Here is a 22140-nt window from a genome sequence, read left to right as displayed (position 1 = left end):
TCTACATCCTACTGACCTCTGTACACTGCTCTACATCCTACTGACCTCTGTACACTGCTCTACATACTACTGATCTCTGTACACTGCCCTACATACTACTGACCTCTGTACACTGCTCTACATACTACTGACCTCTGTACACTGCACTACATACTACTGACCTCTGTACACTGCTCTACATACTACTGACCTCTGTACACTGCTCTACATACTACTGACCTCTGTACACTGCCCTACATACTACTAACCTCTGTACACTACTCTACATACTACTGACCTCTGTACACTGCCCTACATACTACTGACCTCTGTACACTACTCTACATACTACTGACCTCTGTACACTGCCCTACATACTACTGACCTCTATACACTGCCCTACATACTACTGACCTCTGTACACTGCTCTACATACTACTGACCTCTGTACACTGCCCTACATACTACTGACCTCTGTACACTACTCTACATACTACTGACCTCTGTACACTGCCCTACATACTACTGACCTCTATACACTGCCCTACATACTACTGACCTCTGTACACTGCTCTACATACTACTGACCTCTGTACACTGCTCTACATCCTACTGACCTCTGTACACTGCTCTACATCCTACTGACCTCTGTACACTGCTCTACATCCTACTGACCTCTGTACACTGCTCTACATCCTACTGACCTCTGTACACTGCTCTACATCCTACTGACCTCTGTACACTGCTCTACATACTACTGACCTCTGTACACTGCTCTACATACTACTGACCTCTATACACTGCCCTACATACTACTGACCTCTGCACACTGCCCTACATACTACTGATCTCTGTACACTGCTCTACATCCTACTGACCTCTGTACACTGCTCTACATCCTACTGACCTCTGTACACTGCTCTACATCCTACTGACCTCTATACACTGCCCTACATACTACTGACCTCTGTACACTGCCCTACATACTACTGACCTCTGTACACTGCTCTACATCCTACTGACCTCTGTACACTGCTCTACATCCTACTGACCTCTGTACACTGCTCTACATCCTACTGACCTCTGTACACTGCTCTACATACTACTGACCTCTGTACACTGCTCTACATCCTACTGACCTCTGTACACTGCTCTACATCCTACTGACCTCTGTACACTGCTCTACATCCTACTGACCTCTGTACACTGCTCTACATCCTACTGACCTCTGTACACTGCTCTACATACTACTGACCTCTGTACACTGCTCTACATCCTACTGACCTCTGTACACTGCTCTACATACTACTGACCTCTGTACACTGCCCTACATACTACTGACCTCTGTACACTGCTCTACATCCTACTGACCTCTGTACACTGCCCTACATACTACTGACCTCTGTACACTGCTCTACATCCTACTGACCTCTGTACACTGCTCTACATACTACTGACCTCTGTACACTGCTCTACATACTACTGACCTCTGTACACTGCCCTACATACTACTGACCTCTGTACACTGCTCTACATCCTACTGACCTCTGTACACTGCTCTACATCCTACTGACCTCTGTACACTGCTCTACATCCTACTGACCTCTGTACACTGCTCTACATACTACTGACCTCTGTACACTGCTCTACATACTACTGACCTCTGTACACTGCCCTACATACTACTGACCTCTGTACACCGCCCTACATACTACTGACCTCTGTACACCGCCCTACATACTACTGACCTCTGTACACTGCTCTACATACTACTGATCTCTGTACACTGCCCTACATACTACTGACCTCTGTACACCGCTCTACATCCTACTGACCTCTGTACACTGCTCTACATACTACTGACCTCTGTACACTGCTCTACATACTACTGATCTCTGTACACTGCCCTACATACTACTGACCTCTGTACACTGCTCTACATACTACTGACCTCTGTACACTGCACTACATACAACTGACCTCTGTACACTGCCCTACATACTACTAACCTCTGTACACTGCCCTACATACTATTGACCTCTGTACACTGCTCTACATACTACTGACCTCTGTACACTGCTCTACATCCTACTGACCTCTGTACACTGCTCTACATCCTACTGATCTCTGTACACTGCTCTACATACTACTGATCTCTGTACACTGCCCTACATACTACTGACCTCTGTACACTGCTCTACATACTACTGACCTCTGTACACTGCTCTACATCCTACTGACCTCTGTACACTGCCCTACATACTACTGACCTCTGTACACTGCCCTACATCCTACTGACCTCTGTACACTGCTCTACATACTACTGACCTCTGTACACTGCCCTACATACTACTGACCTCTGTACACCGCTCTACATCCTACTGACCTCTGTACACTGCTCTACATACTACTGATCTCTGTACACTGCCCTACATACTACTGACCTCTGTACACTGCTCTACATACTACTGACCTCTGTACACTGCTCTACATACTACTGACCTCTGTACACTGCTCTACATCCTACTGACCTCTGTACACTGCCCTACATACTACTAACCTCTGTACACTGCCCTACATACTATTGACCTCTGTACACTGCTCTACATACTACTGACCTCTGTACACTGCTCTACATCCTACTGACCTCTGTACACTGCTCTACATCCTACTGACCTCTGTACACTGCTCTACATACTACTGATCTCTGTACACTGCCCTACATACTACTGACCTCTGTACACTGCTCTACATACTACTGACCTCTGTACACTGCACTACATACTACTGACCTCTGTACACTGCTCTACATACTACTGACCTCTGTACACTGCTCTACATACTACTGACCTCTGTACACTGCCCTACATACTACTAACCTCTGTACACTACTCTACATACTACTGACCTCTGTACACTGCCCTACATACTACTGACCTCTGTACACTACTCTACATACTACTGACCTCTGTACACTGCCCTACATACTACTGACCTCTATACACTGCCCTACATACTACTGACCTCTGTACACTGCTCTACATACTACTGACCTCTGTACACTGCCCTACATACTACTGACCTCTGTACACTGCCCTACATACTACTGACCTCTATACACTGCCCTACATACTACTGACCTCTGTACACTGCTCTACATACTACTGACCTCTGTACACTGCTCTACATACTACTGACCTCTGTACACTGCTCTACATACTACTGACCTCTGTACACTGCTCTACATACTACTGACCTCTGTACACTGCTCTACATACTACTGACCTCTGTACACTGCTCTACATACTACTGACCTCTGCACATTTAGGGCAGTGGATCACTCTTCTATGTTTCTCTCTCTCCCTCCTCTCCTCTTCCTCTATTCCCCCCCCCCCCCTTCAGTGATTACAGGGCGATATGTCCTCCAGGTTACCCAGAAATCGCCCCGTGCCCCCCCCCCCCCCTGCAGCTCCATTTCACACGTTTCCTCGGTCTGTTTGGCGGTTATTGGCGGAGACATGTTCTACATGATGGATTGTTGCGCGGTGGGACGCTGTTGAGGTGTTTTTCCTGCTTTTCTTAATAATTCTGAAATTGCTGGTGTATTTCACGGCTGAAGAAAAGCTTTTTACAGATTTACTAAAGGCCCAAATTGCTGCGTTCTGGAGGAGAGTCAAACACTTAGAAGCGACATTTACTGAATTAGCAATACCTCCAGATTACATTATTTCCTGCCTAATAAAGCAGCCGCCGATTTTGCGCACAACGGGTGACATTTTTATGCGTTTAATTCGGCTTTATGTGGGTTCTGATACTCTGAGAAAAACTTGTACATACATTGAATACATAATGTAATGTGAAAATAATTGTCTGAGAACTGCGGATAAATATGGAATGATTGGATTCGGGATTTTTGGAACAGCCAAAATTATGTGCAAAGACTTGAATTTTAGGTAATGCGGGGCCTTGGCATGTCCTTAGCGTGTCCTTAGCGTGTCCTTAGCATGTCCTTAGCGTGTCTGCAGGGATCAGCTGAGCGATGTCACCAAAATTACAGAGTTCACCTTTCCTGAAATTTTATCACAGTTGGCCTCAGATTTTAGGATTTGAACTGCTGAGGCAGAATTTGCTTGGAAAATAAAAAATAATGTAATTTTTTTTTTTTACAGACATGTGATCACAAGCTCAGACCTTACAAGGTGATCGATCCTAGACAAAGCCATGTGATCACACGCTCAGACCTTACATGGTGATCGATCCTAGACAAAGCCATGTGATCACAAGCTCAGACCTTACATGGTGATCGATCCTAGACAAAGCCATGTGATCACACGCTCAGACCTTACATGGTGATCGATCCTAGACAAAGCCATGTGATCACAAGCTCAGACCTTACATGGTGATCGATCCTAGACAAAGCCATGTGATCACAAGCTCAGACCTTACATGGTGATCGATCCTACACAAAGCCATGTGATCACAAGCTCAGACCTTACATGGTGATCGATCCTAGACAAACCCATGTGATCACAAGCTCAGACCTTACATGGTGATCGATCCTAGACAAACCCATGTGATCACAAGCTCAGACCTTACATGGTGATCGATCCTAGACAAAGCCATGTGATCACAAGCTCAGACCTTACATGGTGATCGATCCTAGACAAAGCCATGTGATCACAAGCTCAGACCTTACATGGTCATTGGTTCTAGATAAAGCCATGTGATCACAAGCTCAGACCTTACATGGTGATCGATCCTAGACAAAGCCATGTGATCACAAGCTCACACTTTACATGGTCATTGGTTCTAGATAAAGCCATGTGATCGTAGAGCTCGGCTCTTACTTGTTGATCAGTCCTTGAAATGGTCATGTGATTGTGAGCTCAACGCTGACACAGTAATCCATCCTGGACAGAGTCATGTGATCGCCAGCTCAGCACTGATTACTGTGGCAGCTCAGGGTTTACCGACCAATTTTATTTTTTGCAGTCAATAGTACAAATGTTACAACATTTGTTGTCACACGGGTTTCCGGGGGAGATCAGCCACCACCCCATATCATGGTATACAGTAACACTGCATCAGTGATATAACGCGTTAGCATTGAGTGACTGTTACGGGCAGGTTGGCGTCTCTCCGTGTGACAGAACCCAGCGGCCGCTTTCCAGCCAGCCACCAAAATACATTTCCATAATTCAGCACGTTGAGCTGTGATAGAAAACGTGTGTCTGGCGGGCAATCAAATTCCCGGAAAACAAACATAAAGCAACACAAAGGCGTAACTGGGCTGCGTTTTCACCAACTGTCGTACGTTTTGTGGAGGGTTGGCAACACTGAACCAGCCTGATCACAGCATGCGCACGTGCCCTGCGAGGTTTAAAGAGAACCAGTCGCTGTATAGTCTGAAATGTTACAGATGTCTTTATTTGACCTCGTTTTCAAAACATCTCAACATCTCAAATCTTCATCTTGAGGCTCAAGAAAGAGGTCACCGCACAAAGTCCAGATAAAGTCGTGTCTGTGGCCAACGCCTTTCAGATGTCTACAGCCTCCTTCATCGTCAGCAAACCAGCAACTTGAACAGAATTCATAGAGAAATGTGGATCTCCACCAACACCACCTTGGCGTAGTGATCATCTTGCAGGGGCCCTTTCTGAAGGTTGGGTTTGAGAAAGGGATGATGGAAGGGTAACATTGGGACTGTGGGATCTCTTCTCCTATGATGGTATGTTGGTGCCATTCACCAATTCACTACAACACCAACCCCCAACGATGTGTGGACAGGCCGGTAAGGTGTGTGATGGATACATTTCAGGCTTTCTGTTCAAATGTTCACCTAAAAGATAGATCTCACAAACGTACAAAATGACCTCCCGATGCAACATTTTCAAGCCCTGTGAAATGCGTTGGCCACTTTACAGACCCTACCATTAAACGATATCTGAGCATCAACTTTTGTGTGGCCCTTCATTCCCTGCATAACTAAGATGTTGTCCTAAGAGCCCTTAGAGCAGTGACAGTGGACTCAATCATAACCTTTAGCATTGGCGTCAATGGACTCAATCATAACCCTCAGCATTGGTGGCAGTGGACTCAATCATAACCCTTAGCATTGGCATCAATGGACTCAATCATAACCCTCAGCATTGATGTCAGTGCATGCAATAATAACCCTTAGCTTTGGTGTGTGTGGACACAATATTAACCCCCACAGCATCGGTGTCAGTGCATGCAATAATAACCCTCAGCATCGGTGTCAGTGCATGCAATAATAACCCTCAGCATTGGTGTCAGTGGACGCAATAATAACCCCCCAGCATTGGTATCAGTGGATGCAATAATAACCCCCAGCATTGGTGTCAGCGGATGCAATAATAACCCCCAGCATTGGTGTCAGTGGATGCAATTATAACCCCCAGCATTGGTGTGTGTGGACGCAATATTAACCCCCGCAGCATCGGTGTCAGTGCATGCAATAATAACCCCCAGCATTGGTGTCAGTGGATGCAATAATAACCCCCAGCATTGGTGTCAGTGGAAGCAATAATAACCCCCAGCATTGGTGTCAGCGGATGCAATAATAACCCCCAGCATTGGTGTCAGTGGCTGTAATAGTAACGCCCAACACTGGTGTCAGGACTATTAACCCTCCTCTATTTAATTGCCCCCCCCCCTTTCTGATTTACTTGTACGGTGGGCAGAGATAAGCTCCAGAACCTTTATAAACGGCTGTGTGACATCAAGTGGTTACATTCCTAATCCTTTGGTCTGATTGGAGAACGTGGTGCTTTCAGAACTCAATCAGTCCAGCATTTCTATTCCATAAAGTGGATGGAAATCGCACCATTCAGCGAGTGAAGGAATACCGACCCCGAGCGGTGACGTTCGCTGTGTGGATGGCCGTCTGAAGAAACCTGCAATTTCCATTGAACATTCATTTCATGGAAAAGCGTTGCAGATGGAGTTTGGAGTGCGCGGTACCAATGTCTGCCGATCCGCCCGAATCTGGCACTAAATGTGCATTTTATTACCCAGAATCCCCGGCTGTCATGGAAATGTTCTCTTTTATGAGATCCTTCGACGTCTCTACAGCTGGATGGTATGTCTGCCGTACATTACGTGCGCCTGCTAATAACTGTTAAATATGTATAGAGGGGTGAAATGAAAGATGCCTTTAATTAAAAGTGTTAAGTGATTATGCAAATTTTTCTTTATACACGGCAGCTTCTTAGCACTTTATATTAAAATGATTTATAGAAAACGTTCGGTCGAGTTGGTTAACCCCTTACCTCCCGCGGACAGCGACTCGAAAAGCTGCTATGAAACCCAGTAAGTCGATGCGATTGGGCGGAAAGCGCTTTGAGGAGTTGCGGCGATTTGGCGTAAAAATGTGCCTGCCTGTGCTGATCGAGCCGCTCAGATCTGGAGTGTGATTGGTTGGCAGCCCCAATCCTCCTCTTTTCGGGTCCCCTGCTGGTGCTCTCAGCTCCTCCCCCCGCTGGTTGATTGCCCCCCCGTAGCAAGCTGCTTGCTATGGGGGCTCTTGTGCAAACTCGCCCCCGAGCCGCGCTCTTTGAGTCCATTGACACACATAGCACGGCTCAGCCCTGCCCCCCCCTCCCCCCCGCTCCCTCTTCACTGGCTGTGATTGACTGCAGCGGGAGCCATTGACTCCTGACGCTGTCTCTGAGCTAATAAGGGAGAGAGCCGCTGCTCTTGTGCACAGCGCTGGATCGAGATTGGGCTCAGGTAAGTATAAGGGGGGGGGGCTGCTGCAGGAAGTTTTTTACCTTAAAGGGGCAGAAAATGCATTCTATGCATTAAGATAAAATACCTTCTGTGTGCAGCAGCCCCCCCCCCCCCCAATACTTACCTGAGCCCCATCCTGATCCAGTTATGCTGCACAAGAGGCTCAGCCAGTTCCGGGACTCTCCATCCTCATTGGCTGAGACAGCAGTGGGCGCCATTGGCTCACGCTGCTGTCAATCAAAGCAAGTAAGTGAGCCAATGAGGAGAGAGAGAGAGAGAGGGGGTGGGGGTGTGCCGCTGAATGGACATGCGGAGCAGATGCTCCGCTCAGATGCCCCCCACAGCAAGCTGCTTACTCTGGGGGCAGGAGGGAGGGGCCAGAAGTGCCGGCGAGGGACCCAAAAAGAGGAGGATTGGGGCTGCTGTAAGGAAAATTTAACCCTTTAAGTTAAAATTAACCCTTTCAGCTGCTATGTGCAAAACCATTACACAGAGCAGGTAAGTATGACATGTTTGTTATTTTTAAACAAACTCCCCCCCCACCAAAAAAAAAAACAAGACTTTAGCATCACTTTAATGTATTAAGGTAAAAAAAAACCTTCAGCTGTTAGAACGACTTTAAAAAGTTTGTAGCAAATTCCTACCTTTTGCTGGTTCTGAAGAAATAGTTCTGTGCAGACCGATTCTGAATGGAAGGAGTCTGGTTCATTATAGTCACCCGGTGCACTCTCTGTGTTCTGATGAGCAAGGTGGCAGGGTCTGCCTCCCTTTAGAAGTATTTCACCCTTGGGGAGTATCTTACTAAAACTGTAATTTCCCATTGCAGGGGATGCCTAAAATCAGACTTCTATAGGAAAATCAGTGAGCCAATCACACAAGTAGGAAATTATGTTTCTTGGGGGGGGGGGGGGGGTTGTTCTGTATACCATCTGTGTACAGAGCGCCTCCAGGTGGCCGTATTGCATTTTACAGAAAATTACAACCCTGCAGATTGAAAAGGAAAAGTAATTTTTAATATTCCGTTACACTGTAGCGTGTGCAGCAATTGTATATGTTACTCTAGACCATTATCCTACCAGCATGTCATTGGAGTACCCTGAGGAAACCCACTTGGGCACAGAGAAAGCATGCATACTCCATGCAGATAGTGTCCTGGCCAGGACTCGAACCAAAGAGAGCCCCCCCCCCGGTGCTGCAAGGCAGAAATGCAAAGTAGCACTATAAGTGTCATTGAGAAGGTGTGCAGTGCTAAACATATATCTTTGTAATTGGGAACATTGTGTCTGTGATGTAACTGGTGTCCCGTCTTCTCTCTGCAGTGAAGGGTTCCTGGTCCTGCTGGTCATCCTGGACGCAATGCTCTGCTACGTGCGGGGGAGGACATTACCAGCGCACCCGTACCTGCACCAACCCTGCACCATCCAATGGAGGCGACATCTGCATCGGACTGCACACGGAGGAGGCGCTCTGCAACACCTACCCCTGTGAAGGTACAGGCCGGGGCAATCGGCTGTGTGTGTGTGTGTGGGGGGGGTATAGGTGGGCTCCAGTTTTCTGTGAATGAAAGGACAGATGGAAATTTACAGTCATGGCTTTAAAGAGGTGACCCCCAGTATATATGGAGAGTTCCCACCATCCCTGTGCTGAGTTCCCGGGTCTCTACACCCGCTGTGCCCATTATGAGGGGTTCCCACCATCCCTGTGCTGAGTTCCCGGGTCTCTACACCCGCTGTGCCCATTATGAGGGGTTCCCACCATCCCTGTGCTGAGTTCCCGGGTCTGTACACCCACTGTGCCCATTATGAGGGGTTCCCACCATCCCTGTGCTGAGTTCCCGGGTCTCTACACCCGCTGTGCCCATTATGAGGGGTTCCCACCATCCCTGTGCTGAGTTCCCGGGTCTGTACACCCGCTGTGCCCATTATGAGGGGTTCCCACCATCCCTGTGCTGAGTTCCGGGGTCTGTACACCCGCTGTGCCCATTATGAGGAGTTCCCACCATCCCTGTGCTGAGTTCCCGGGTCTGTACACCCGCTGTGCCCATTATGAGGGGTTCCCACCATCCCTGTGCTGAGTTCCGGGGTCTGTACACCCGCTGTGCCCATTATGAGGGGTTCCCACCATCCCTGTGCTGAGTTCCCAGGTCTGTACACCCGCTGTGCCCATTATGAGGAGTTCCCACCATCCCTGTGCTGAGTTCCCAGGTCTGTACACCCGCTGTGCCCATTATGAGGGGTTCCCACCATCCCTGTGCTGAGTTCCCGGGTCTGTACACCCGCTGTGCCCATTATGAGGGGTTCCCACCATCCCTGTGCTGAGTTCCCAGGTCTGTACACCCACTGTGCCCATTATGAGGGGTTCCCACCATCCCTGTGCTGAGTTCCGGGGTCTGTACACCCGCTGTGCCCATTATGAGGGGTTCCCACCATCCCTGTGCTGAGTTCCGGGGTCTGTACACCCGCTGTGCCCATTATGAGGGGTTCCCACCATCCCTGTGCTGAGTTCCTGGGTCTGTACACCCGCTGTGCCCATTATGAGGGGTTCCCACCATCCCTGTGCTGAGTTCCTGGGTCTGTACACCTGCTGTGCCCATTATGAGGAGTTTCCACCATCCCTGTGCTGAGTTCCCGGGTCTGTACACCCGCTGTGCCCATTATGAGGGGTTCCCACCATCCCTGTGCTGAGTTCCGGGGTCTGTACACCCGCTGTGCCCATTACGAGGGGTTCTGTAATGGGGGATATTTTCTGATATGGAACTTTCCATTTCTATAGACAAACAATGTAATTTATTCATAATTCTCAGTGTGAGGTGCCCCTGCTGGCTCTTTATTTCGGTCCTTTCTTCCCCGGCCTTGGCCCGGCTCCCAGTCTTTTATAACGTCAGATGAAGGATCTGAGCATTTCGCTGCGCTGAGCCCGTTCTGCATCCACCAAGTTTTTATATTTAAAAAAAAAAAAATGCTTGTTTTTCTCGACTCCAGAATCACCCCGTGGCGTTAGGGGGGAAATGCAATATTTGTTGCGAAATAAGCGAGAATGCGACGTGACACTCTTCTGCGGCGGCGGATAAGCGCTCGATTGTGAACGCTGTGCAGCATATGGCTGCTGTTGGTCTGACTCGCTGCGTTTAATTGGCCGCCTTTCCGATTTTCCATAAACACACCGAGGAACTGGCGTCACGTGGCACGCCGCCAGAAGACGCATCCCTGACCCCGCCTAACTCTGTTTGCAAACTCGCCGCAAGTTTTGAACCAACATCCTTGTGTCATGTTGCCTGCAGGTAAACAAAGAACAAGGGCTTTGGAGCTGTGCCAGCACGGTCATAAATTATTCATGCGCCTCTTAGATGGTGATGGAATTTAGCGGCAACTTACGCGCGCGCTGCTCCTCTATATCGCGGCCCCCGGTTTGTTTGATTAGCGCCCAATAACACAGCTGCTTCCCGTCTTTTTTTTTTTTTTTTTTTCCTGGAGTTTCATTAAGCTGCAGCCCGCGTCGCGGCTCCAATTTAATCACAACGTGGATGGCGTTGTACATTCAGATCATGGAAGGCGCGGAGTCAGGTGACTTCTCGCCGCCAAAACAAGAGAACTGGAGCCGAGGCTTTGATAAAAGATCTGTGCAATCTAATCCTGCTTATCAAACCGCAGAAAAGAGGTGGGGGGGGGGAGGCATCGCGGACGCCCTGCGAACGCGCGGTTTCCTTTTGATCGATGTCAGAGGAATTATGTAGAACAGACTTGTAATCACCACTTGTAAGAACAGCCTGCACCATCCGCCAGCTGACATTTATTTCCTGTGATTTCTTTTTTATTTACTTGACAAATTTGTAATAAATACATATTTTATAAGTCGTCTAGTTAAATGATTCCCGCGACATGCGGCGGGGGAATTCTCGCCGCGCGCCGAGTTATGGTAATTGAATTTGGGACGTTAAGGACCTCGCTGTGACACTTCCCCAGGGGGGGTGGAAAGGGAAGGTTTGTTTGAGACGCCGGGACTTTGGGGCGCTTTCTTGAATAACCAATGATGTCGCAGACGTGACGCCGACGCCCCCGATATCTGCGACTCCCGCCATTCCTAAACAGACTAATAAGTCCCAGAGCATGAATTATTTTCAGGAATCTCTGGAAGGTGTGAGAAGAATTCATCTCATAGAACCAAACACAAGATACATTGTATATTCTATGAGGGACACATTGTATCAACATTGTATCAATTTATTTAACCGCCTGCAGACCGGAAGGATTTACCTACTTCCTGACCAGGCCATTTTTTGCGATACGGCACTGCGTTGCTTTAACTGACAATTGCGCGGTCGTGCGACGTCGTACACAAACAAAATTTGTGCCATTTTTTTTCCCCACAAATAGAGCTTTCTTTTGGTGGTGTTTGATCACCTCTGCGGTTTTTATTTTTTGTGCTATAAACAAAAAAAAAAAAGACAATTTTGAAAAAAAAAATATTTTTTTTTTTAACTTTTTGCTATAATACATAAAAAATTTACAATAAAATAAACTGTTAAAAAAAATAAAATAATAATAATACATATCCCCCCAACAAAATAAAAAAATATGTAAATTAATATGTAAGAAAAATTTGTAATAAAGAGTATTGAAAAAAAAAATAAAAATAATACATATCCTCAAAAAAAAATGTAAAAAAATAAAAACGTCTTCATCAGTTTAGGCCGATACGTATTCTTCTACATATTTTTGGTAAAAAAAAAAAAAAAAAACGCAGCAAGCGTAAATTTATTGGTTTGCGCAAAAGTTATAGCGTCTACAAAATAGGGGATAGATTTATGGCATTTTTATTATAATTTTTTTTTTTTTTGCTAGTAATGGCGGTGATCAGTGATTTTTAGCAGGACTGCGACATTGCGGCGGACAGATTGGACACTTCTGACACTTTTTTTGGGACCAATGATGACATTAATACAGCAATCAGTGGTATAAAAATGCACTTATTACTGTATAATTTAACTGGCAGGGAAGGGGTTAACACTAGGGGGCGATCAAGGGGTTAAATGTTCCCTAAGGAGGTGTATTTTAACTGTGGAGGGGGGAGGGGACTGACTGGAGGAGGAGAGAGATCGCTGTTCCTGATCTCTAGGAACAGCAGATCTCTCTCCACTCCCCTGACAGAACGGGGATCTGTTTGTTTACACTGACGGATCCCCGTTCTGGCTCTCCGTGGAGTGATTGCAGGTGGCCGGCGGACATCGCGAATGGCGGCCACGCCCATCGGCCCAGCGGTCTATAGGCGACATACAATGACGGCGATTTGCGCAGCCGTGCCGACCTGCCGCAGTATAACTGCGGCGGCTGGTCGGCACGTAGTTAAAGAGAGGATCAATGTCAATCAGTGGGTGTCGCCTGTATTCACCAATCGGCTGTCATGTTTGTATGAATTCTTAAAAAAAGACGTGCAATTCGTTTCTTTCCGAATATAAATTCGGATGAATTTTTGGTTATTCTGAGATTCAGATGAATCCGAATATCTGAATGAAATAGTGACGAATTTTGTTTTGTATATTTATTTTCAAACGAATTTCACATTTTTGGAACATTTCTAATGCAGATCGGTCAAAAAATGATCGACCAATTAGAATTCTGTGTGAAGAATTCCGTTGTTAAAGCGGAGTTCCACCCACCCTTCCAAAAATTAAAAGTCACCGGCGCGGTCTGATGGAAGTGGGGGGAAGGGTACCTGTCAAAAACAGGTACCCGCTCCCCCCCCCCACCCCGAAAGGTGCCGAATGTGGCACCGGAGGGGGGGGGGGGGAAGCAGATCAGCCGAAGTTCCACTTTTGGGTGGAGTTCCGCTTTAAGGAGCGGGCCGGGAAGCTGGCCGCCACATCCTTACAAAGGAGGTTCAGCCCCTCCCACAAAAAAAGTCAGTAGATACAAATAACGGCACCTGCTGACTTTTAACATAAGGACACTTACCTGTCCAGGGAGCCCGCGATGTCGGGACCACACTCGATCTTTAGTTCGGCTGTCGGGTGCAGCTGCTGCCATTCCTGGTAAGGGATCCCGGCGGTGGAGCCTTTTGGTTTCACAGCCGGTTCCCTACTGCACATGGGCGAAGCGCGCTGTGCTTTCTAATTGGCCCAGTGGCAGAGGAAGGAGGAGTGGTGCCGAACTTCCCAAAGTGGGGAACGGTACCTGTCAAAAACAGGTACTCGTTCCCCCCCCCCTCCCCCCTGAAAGGTGCCAAATGTGGCACAGGAGGGGGGGGGGAGACGGATAAGCAGACGTTCCACTTTTGAGTGGAGTTCCGCTTTAACAACCAATGACTCATCAGCTGTCAGCGGGCTTCCCCACCGAGAGCTGAAATGTAAACTAAAGAATGTCGCCAATGAAAAATTCTGACTAAAAACAGCGCAGGGTCCCCCCCCATCCATACCAGGCCCTTCTCTGAGCATGCAGCCCAGTGGGCCAGGAAAGGGGGGGTGAGCTTTTTTTCTTTGGTCGATGATGTTACAAGGGGGCGGGGTCAAGTGGTTATGTTATTGAGTGGCTCCACTGTCAGGCAGCAGAGCTGTCAGTCGGTGGGATCCCTCGTCGGGTGCAGAGCTTTTTTTTTTTTTTACTTTCGGGGTCGGCGGTAGTGGCGGGCATCATGATGGACTTTGGATCTCCTTCTGGGGACATTCATTTTTTGATAAAGGACTTGCTAAAACTATTTTTGGTAAATGAGTAGGGGTACCATGTACCCCACACTCATTCACATGGGGGGGCGGGATCTGGGGGCCCTCTTGTTGGAGAGGTCTTAAAGATTCTGATAAGCCACCCCCCCCGGCACTCCCATAACCACCGGGCCAGGGTTGTGGGGAAGAGGCCCTTTTCCCTATCAACATGCCCCCACCCCCCACCACAAAGCACCCCCCCCCCATTTTGAGGGCAAGTGGCCTTGTATGGCTCTAGAGGGGGGAGCGCTTGATCGCCCCCCCCCTTTCCTGGCCTGCATGCTTGGATAAGGGTCTGGTATGGATTTGGGGGAGACTTCATGACATTTCTTTTTAAAATTTTGGCATGAGGTTTCCCTAAAAATCCATACCAGACACAAATGGTATGGATTGGGGAGGGGGACCTCATGCTGGTTTTTTTTTTCATTTTTTATTTCCAGCATTCTTTTCTTTACATTCATCTGTCATCGGGGGAAGCCCGCTGACAGCTAATGAGTCATCGTGGAAGCCTGCTGACAGCTGATGAGTCATCAGGGAAGCCCGCTGACAGCTGATGAGTCATCGGGGAAGCCCGCTGACAGCTGATGAGTCATCGGGGAAGCCCGCTGACAGCTGATGAGTCATCAGGGAAGCCCGCTGACAGCTGATGAGTCATCGGGGAAGCCCGCTGACAGCTGATGAGTCATCGGGGAAGCCCACTGACAGCTGATGAGTCATCAGGGAAGCCTGCTGACAGCTGATGAGTCATCGTGGAAGCCAGCTGACAGCTGAGTCATCAGGGAAGCCCGCTGACAGCTGATGAGTCATCAGGGAAGCCCGCTGACAGCTGATCGGTTGTTAAGGGCGCGGCTGCCGGCTTCCCGGCCCGCTCCTTAACAACCAGCTATTCTTCACACAGGTATAGATTCATTTGAATCATTTTTTGTTCAATCCAAATTCAAATCGTTCCAGAAATGTGGAATTCGTTAGAAAATTAATAAATTAAACAAAACTAAATGAATTCCGAAATCAACGAATCAATTGGTAACCTAACGAATCTCTCCGAAACTAAATGGATTTTTCTGTTCTTCACATGTCTACTTAAAAATAGAGGAATTGTAAATCGGTGGGTGTCGCCTGTATTCACCAATCAGCTGTCGGCTGTCATGCTGTACCCTGCATTCGGCAGAGGCAGCTAGAATCTGATTGGCTGTTGCTGGTCTACAAAGGCCGTGTTGCTCCCTTATGCTGTAGCGGCTCTTCTCTTGCAGGTGGCTGGGCGGAGTGGTCAGAATGGAGCATGTGTCACGAAGACGGGACGCAATACCGCCATCGCTACTGCGACATGCACAACCCTGGGCCCACGCAGTGTGTGGGGAACAGTACGCAGTACAGGGAGTGTATCTACAATGAGATCCCAGGTATGACGTATACACAGAGCCGCCGCTTTCTAAAGACCATGAATGTTTGTGACTTTGACAAAATCTGCTGCCATAACCCCGGTGTTTTCTTCAACGGTGGGCGGTCCGCTTCAGGATGAAAGTGGTCTCAGCGGCGGATTCGCTGCAAGATCACTTTACTCGGGAGAGTTGCCCCCCCCCCCACGTTCTGCCGCTTACCGGATCCATCGCTAGGCGGCGGAGACGATCTGGTCCTTTGCCCTGATGGGCAGGAAGTCGAGTGAGGGAATGATGGCCCAACACTCAACTCTATGCCATTGGATGACAGGAGCGACGTCAAACGTCACTTCCGCCCAACGGCTTTAAAGGGACCTTTTTTTTTTTTTTTTTTTTTTTTATTCTTTAATTGCTTTAAAGGGTAAATATGAGATCCGAGGTCTTTTTGACCCCCCACCCCCAGATCTCACATTAAAGAGGACCTGTCATGCTTTTTTTCTATTACCAGGGATGTTTACATTCCTTGTAATAGGAATAAAAGTGATCCAATTTTTTTTTTAAAGGGACAGTGTAAAAATAAAAAGGAAAAAAAAAAAATAAAAAAGTTTAAGTGCCCCGTACCGCCGAGCTCGCGCGCAGAAGCGTAAGAATACGTAAGTCGCACCCGCATATGTAAACAGTGTTCAAACCACACATGTGAGGTATCGCCGCGATCGGTAGAGCGAGAGCAATAATTCTAGCAAAAGACCTCCTCTGTAACTCAAAGCTGGTAACCTGTAGAAATGTTTAAATGTCGCCTCAGGAAATTTTTAAGTGTCAAAGTTTGTCGCCATTCCAGGAGCGGGCGCAATTTTGAACCATGACATGTTGGGTATCAATTTACTTGGCGTAACATTATCTTTCACAATATAAAAAAAATTGGGCTAACTTTTACTGTTGTCTTATTTTTTAATTCAAAAAAGTGTATTTTTTCCCAAAAAAATTGCGTTTTTAAGACCGCTGCGCACATACGGTGTGACATGAAGTATTGCAACGGCCGCCATTTTATTCTCTAGGGTGTCTGAAAGAAAAAATATATATATAATGTTTGGGGGTTCTAAGTAATTTTCTAGCAAAAAAAAATGAATTTAACTTGTAAACACCAAGTGTAAAAAATAGGCCCGGTCCTTAAGTGGTTAAATCTAGCATTTTAAATTCCTAATAAAATGAGCTCCACAAAATAGACCCCTAAGACTAGGAGAATGAAATACGAGGCTGTCAGAGATGATCACAACTTCCACACAGTGGCAGCGCTGATTGAATTGCTGCAAACCAGAATTTTCTGCCCCTCCCCCTTCTTGACATTCACTTTTCTTTTCCAGTGATTCTGCCGGCCTCCAGCATTGATGAGAACAAAGAATGTGCAGGTAAAGAGAGCCCGTCATTCATCCGATTGTCTTCATATACACTAGAATGATGACCAATAACATCATCTGAACACTGTCTCTGCACCAGAGGAGCTTACACTCTAATGTCCCCTCCCCCCACAGTCACACACTATTATTATTATACATTTATATAGCTCTGACATATACCGCAGTGCTGTACAGAGATCACTGAGCCAATCACATCAGTCTCTGCACCAGAGGAGCTTCTCCACCAGGTGGTGCTGTTCTGCAGGGTGCTGTTGGCTCACTCTGCTGTGATCTCAGCTGAGAGAAGCAGCAAAGCCAGGGGCCTCTCATGCAGGCTTTTCCCAGACAAGCATGGACTATATTGTTTAATGTCCCCTCCCCCACAGTCACACACTATTATTATTATTATACATTTGTATAGCTCTGACATATACCGCAGTGCTGTACAGAGAACACTGAGCCGGTCACATCAGTCTCTGTACCAGAGGAGCTTACACTCTAATGTCCTGCCAACAGTCACACATTATTATTATACATTTATATAGCTCTGACATATACCGCGGTGCTGTACAGAGATCACTGAGCCAGTCACATCTGTCTCTGTACCAGAGGAGCTTACACTCTAATGTCCCCTCCCCCACAGTCACATCAGTCTCTATACAGAGGAGCTTACACTCTAATGTCCCCTCCCCCACAGTCATATCAGTCTCTGTACCAGAGGAGCTTACACTCTAATGTCCCCTCCCCCACAGTCACATCAGTCTCTGTACCAGGGGAGCTTACACTCTAATGTCCCCTCCCCCACAGTCACATCTGTCTCTGTACCAGAGGAGCTTACACTCTAATGTCCCCTCCCCCACAGTCACATCAGTCTCTATACAGAGGAGCTTACACTCTAATGTCCCCTCCCCCACAGTCATATCAGTCTCTGTACCAGAGGAGCTTACACTCTAATGTCCCCTCCCCCACAGTCACATCAGTCTCTGTACCAGAGGAGCTTACACTCTAATGTCCCCTCCCCCACAGTCACACACTATTATTATTATTATTATTATACATTTATATAGCTCTGACATATACCACAGTGCTGTACAGAGGTCACTGAGCCAGTCACATCAGTCTCTGTACCAGAGGAGCTTACACTCTAATGTCCACTCCCCCCACAGTCACATCAGTCTCTGTACAGAGGAGCTTACACTCTAATGTCCCCTCCCCCCACAGTCACTTCAGTCTCTGTACAGAGGAGCTTACACTCTAATGTCCCCTCCCCCCACAGTCACATCAGTCTCTGTACCAGAAGAGCTTACACTCTAATGTCCCCTCCCCCCACAGTCACACACTATTATTATTATACATTTATATATCTCTGACATATACCGCAGTGCTGTACTCCCCCAGGTCCTGTAGACACGACCCTCCTGGTCACCACCATCTTGTCTCTGTGCAGGGTTCAGCCTCATCCATCTGATCGCCACCGGCGTCTCGTGCTTCTTTGGCTCCAGCCTGCTGACGTTTGTCATCTACGTCTATTGCCAGCGTTGTCAGAGGCAGTCGCAGGAGTCGACCGTCATCCATCCGGCTACCCCCAACCACCTCCACTACAAGGGCAGCTCCACGCCCAAGAATGAGAAATACACTCCTATGGAGTTTAAGGTAGGTGGTGGGCATATGAGGGGGGTTCATGGGAGGGGCGCTACATGGGCAGGGGGTGGGGGGGGGACAGTCTAGATCTCCCAAAATATCATAAAGTCTTCTCCACTCATACATCTCATTCACATATATGATGTCAGGCGTTTTCAGTCTATGGTCTGTCATTTTGGATCTGGGTGCAAAACCTTCCCCGATTTCCCGAGGTTGCTGTGGGCTGCACTGTGTGGCAGTGAGGTCAGTCTCGTATTATTGATTATGTAATGTATAAGGAACCCGATTGATTAAGCTGCAGCTTCACTTATGGAGTGCTAAAGTGGTCTCTCAACCAGTGATATCGTATGTCATTGTGGCATGCCGCAAGTGTCTTTTCAAACACCATTAATGAATCGGAGCCAAGACCTCGCTCTACTGAGGCTGCATGATGTGCGTTGCGGGTTATTGTAGGATGGGGGGTGGGGATCAGTTCCTAATCTTCTCCAGAATTCTCCTGGGCGTTAGGCAGTGACTATCCTCGCCGGTCAGCGCCGTCCGCTCTGCTTATTTCTCGGGTTAGTTGACAAGAATTGATGTTCAGTTTTTCCTCACCTGCCACGGAGATAAATCAGCCCGGCCACTTCCTGTTAGGGGTATTGATCCGCATCCTTTGATTTATTTTTATAAAGTCTCCTTGTTTAAGAAGCTGCTTTAGAAACATCGAACGGCTCGGGGGGGGGGGCGTCACGCGGCGTTTGCTGTGAATTCTGAAAGAGGCAGCGAGGGGCTCCGTCTGTTCAGAACTGCCGATACCCCGGGGAGCTCTCTGACCACCATAGACGGCAGTACAGGGAAAGAGGAAAGATACGTTGTTTCTATTTCTGAAAAAAAAATTCTTTTTTTCAACTCTGAACAGCTATGGAGGTGACTTTCCACGGGCTGTACATTTTGCTTGGATCCCTTTAACATACAGTATCTCACAAAAGTAAGTACACCCCTCACATTTTTGTAAATCTTTTCTTCTATCTTTTCATGTGACAACACTGAAGAAATGACACTTGTCTACAATGTAAAGTAGTGAGTGTACAGCTTGTATAACAGTGTAAATTTGCTGTCCTCTCAAAATAACTCAACACACAGCCATTAATGTCTAAACCGCTGGCAACAAAAGTCAGTACACCCCTAAGTGAAAATGTCCAAAATGGGCCCCAATTAGCCATTTTCCCTCCCCGGTGTCATGTGACTCGTTAGTGTTACAAGGTCTCAGGTGTGAATGGGGAGCAGGTGTGTTAAATTTGGTGTTATCGCTTTCACTCTCTCATACTGGTCACTGGAAGTTCAACATGGCACCTCATGGCCAAGAACTCTGAAAAAAAGAATTGTTGCTCTACATAAAGATGGCCTAGGCTATAAGAAGATTGCCAAGACCCTGAAACGGAGCTGCAGCATGGTGGCCAAGACCATACAGCGGTATAACAGGACAGGTTCCACTCAGAACAGGCCTCGCCATGGTCCACCAAAGAAGTTGAGGTCACGTGCTCAGCGTCATATCCAGAGGTTGTCTTTGGGAAATAGACGTATGAGTGCTGCCAGCATTGCTGCAGAGGTTGTAGGGGTTGGGGGTCAGCCTGTCAGTGCTCAGACCATACGCCGCACACTGCATCAAATTGGTCTGCATGGCTGTCATCCCAGAAGGAAGCCTCTTCTAAAGATGATGCACAAGAAAGCCCACAAACAGTTCTCTGAAGACAAGCAGACTAAGGACATGGATTACTGGAACCATGTCCTGTGTTCTGATGGGACCAAGATAAACTTATTTGGTTCAGATGGTGACAAGCGTGTGTGGCGGCAACCAGGTGAGGAGGACAAAGACAAGTGTGTCTTGTCTACAGTCAAGCATGGTGGTGGGAGTGTCATGGTCTGGGGGTGCATGAGTGCTGCCGGCACTGGGGGGCTACAGATCATTGAGGGAACCATGAATGCCAACATGTACTGTGACATACTGAAGCAGAGCATGATCCCCTCCCTTCAGAGACTGGACTGCAGGGCAGTATTCCAACATGATAACGATCCCAAACACACCTCCAAGATGACCACTGCCTTACTAAAGAAGCTGAGGGTAAAGGTGATGGACTGGCCAAGCATGTCTCCAGACCTAAACCCTATTGATCATCTGTGGGACATCCTCAAACAGAAGGTGGAGGAGCGCAAGATCTCTAACATCCACCAGCTCCGTGATGTCATCATGGAGGAGGGGAAGAGGACTCCAGTGGCAACCTGTGAAGCTCTGGTGACCTCCATGCCCAAGAGGGTTAAGGCAGTGCTGGAAAATAATGGTGGCCACACAAAATATTGACACTTTGGGCCCAGTTTGATCAATTTCACTTAGGGGTGTACTGACTTTTGTTGCCAGCGGTTTAGACATTAATGGCTGTGTGTTGAGTTATTTTGAGGGGACAGCAAATTTACACTGTTATACAAGCTGTACACTCACTACTTTACATTATAGCAAAGTGTCATTTCTTCAGTGTTGTCACATGAAAAGATAAAAGAAAAGATTTACAAAAATGTGAGGGGTGTACTTACTTTTGTGAGATACCCTGTAGGTGACAACAAAAAAACAACGCAACAGAGGATTTAAATAATATAGTGTAAAAAGTGGTAAGATCCAAAAATCTCAACAATAACGATCCCAATCGAAAACTTTCTCCATATAGTCCTCAATTTCCAAAAAACATTTTTTTTCTCCACAAGTGTCCACTTGTGTAATCCACCATCATAAAGTCAATGTGTCTCAGATGAATAGAGGATGCTTTTTGAGTCCATATCTTGAAGTGAGTAATACAAGGCTTTTTCCAATACAATCCCAGTCTGTGGTGTGTTTTCTAGGCCAAAGCCAGGTGGACCCCACTCCTTAGGGACCAGCCCGAAGCCAGTCCACCAAGTACTTGGGGAGGACCTCTCTTCCGAAGAGAGGTCCTTCCAGTTGAGGAGAGGTCTTCCAGGCTTTTTGGCCAACCTCATTGCAGTGTATGGAAATCATGGCTTCTATGGAGTAGGACTTGGGACCCAACAAGACTGTATAACCATACAGGTTATATTGAGCAGGGAAAGAAGAAATCAAAAAGCCCTCCTTCTGAATCAGTGTGTAGCACAGTCAAGTCCTAGAGGCCCTCCAAACCGATTGGTTTGGAGGGCTTCTTAATTCCATTAGTTCCTTCTCACCGTAACCTGTATATGAATACATTCTCATTGTGACACATGTAAATTATAACTGCTTTGGCGCCCTCATCCTTTCACTTCACGTAATTTAGGGAGAAAT

At 47.4% G+C, this 22140-nt stretch overlaps 1 protein-coding gene across 1 annotated transcript in view; it reads left to right on the top strand.

The window, feature by feature from the left end:
- The window catches only part of SEMA5B (semaphorin 5B), a 221771-nt gene that overhangs the window by 189796 nt on the left and 9835 nt on the right, over window positions 1–22140 (top strand). The window contains exons 16-19 of the mRNA XM_073635242.1: window positions 9051–9221; window positions 15676–15825; window positions 17163–17207; window positions 18643–18848. Of these exons, the coding sequence (XP_073491343.1) occupies window positions 9051–9221; window positions 15676–15825; window positions 17163–17207; window positions 18643–18848 (572 nt within the window). The remainder of the gene's footprint in view (window positions 1–9050; window positions 9222–15675; window positions 15826–17162; window positions 17208–18642; window positions 18849–22140) is intronic.

This window comes from Aquarana catesbeiana, linkage group LG06 (assembly GCF_042186555.1).
Source record: "Aquarana catesbeiana isolate 2022-GZ linkage group LG06, ASM4218655v1, whole genome shotgun sequence".
In the NCBI taxonomy this organism is placed as follows: Eukaryota; Metazoa; Chordata; class Amphibia; order Anura; family Ranidae; genus Aquarana; species Aquarana catesbeiana.
The sequence above is the reverse complement of the archived record's forward strand: the minus strand, read 5'-3'. Positions and strand labels throughout refer to the sequence as shown.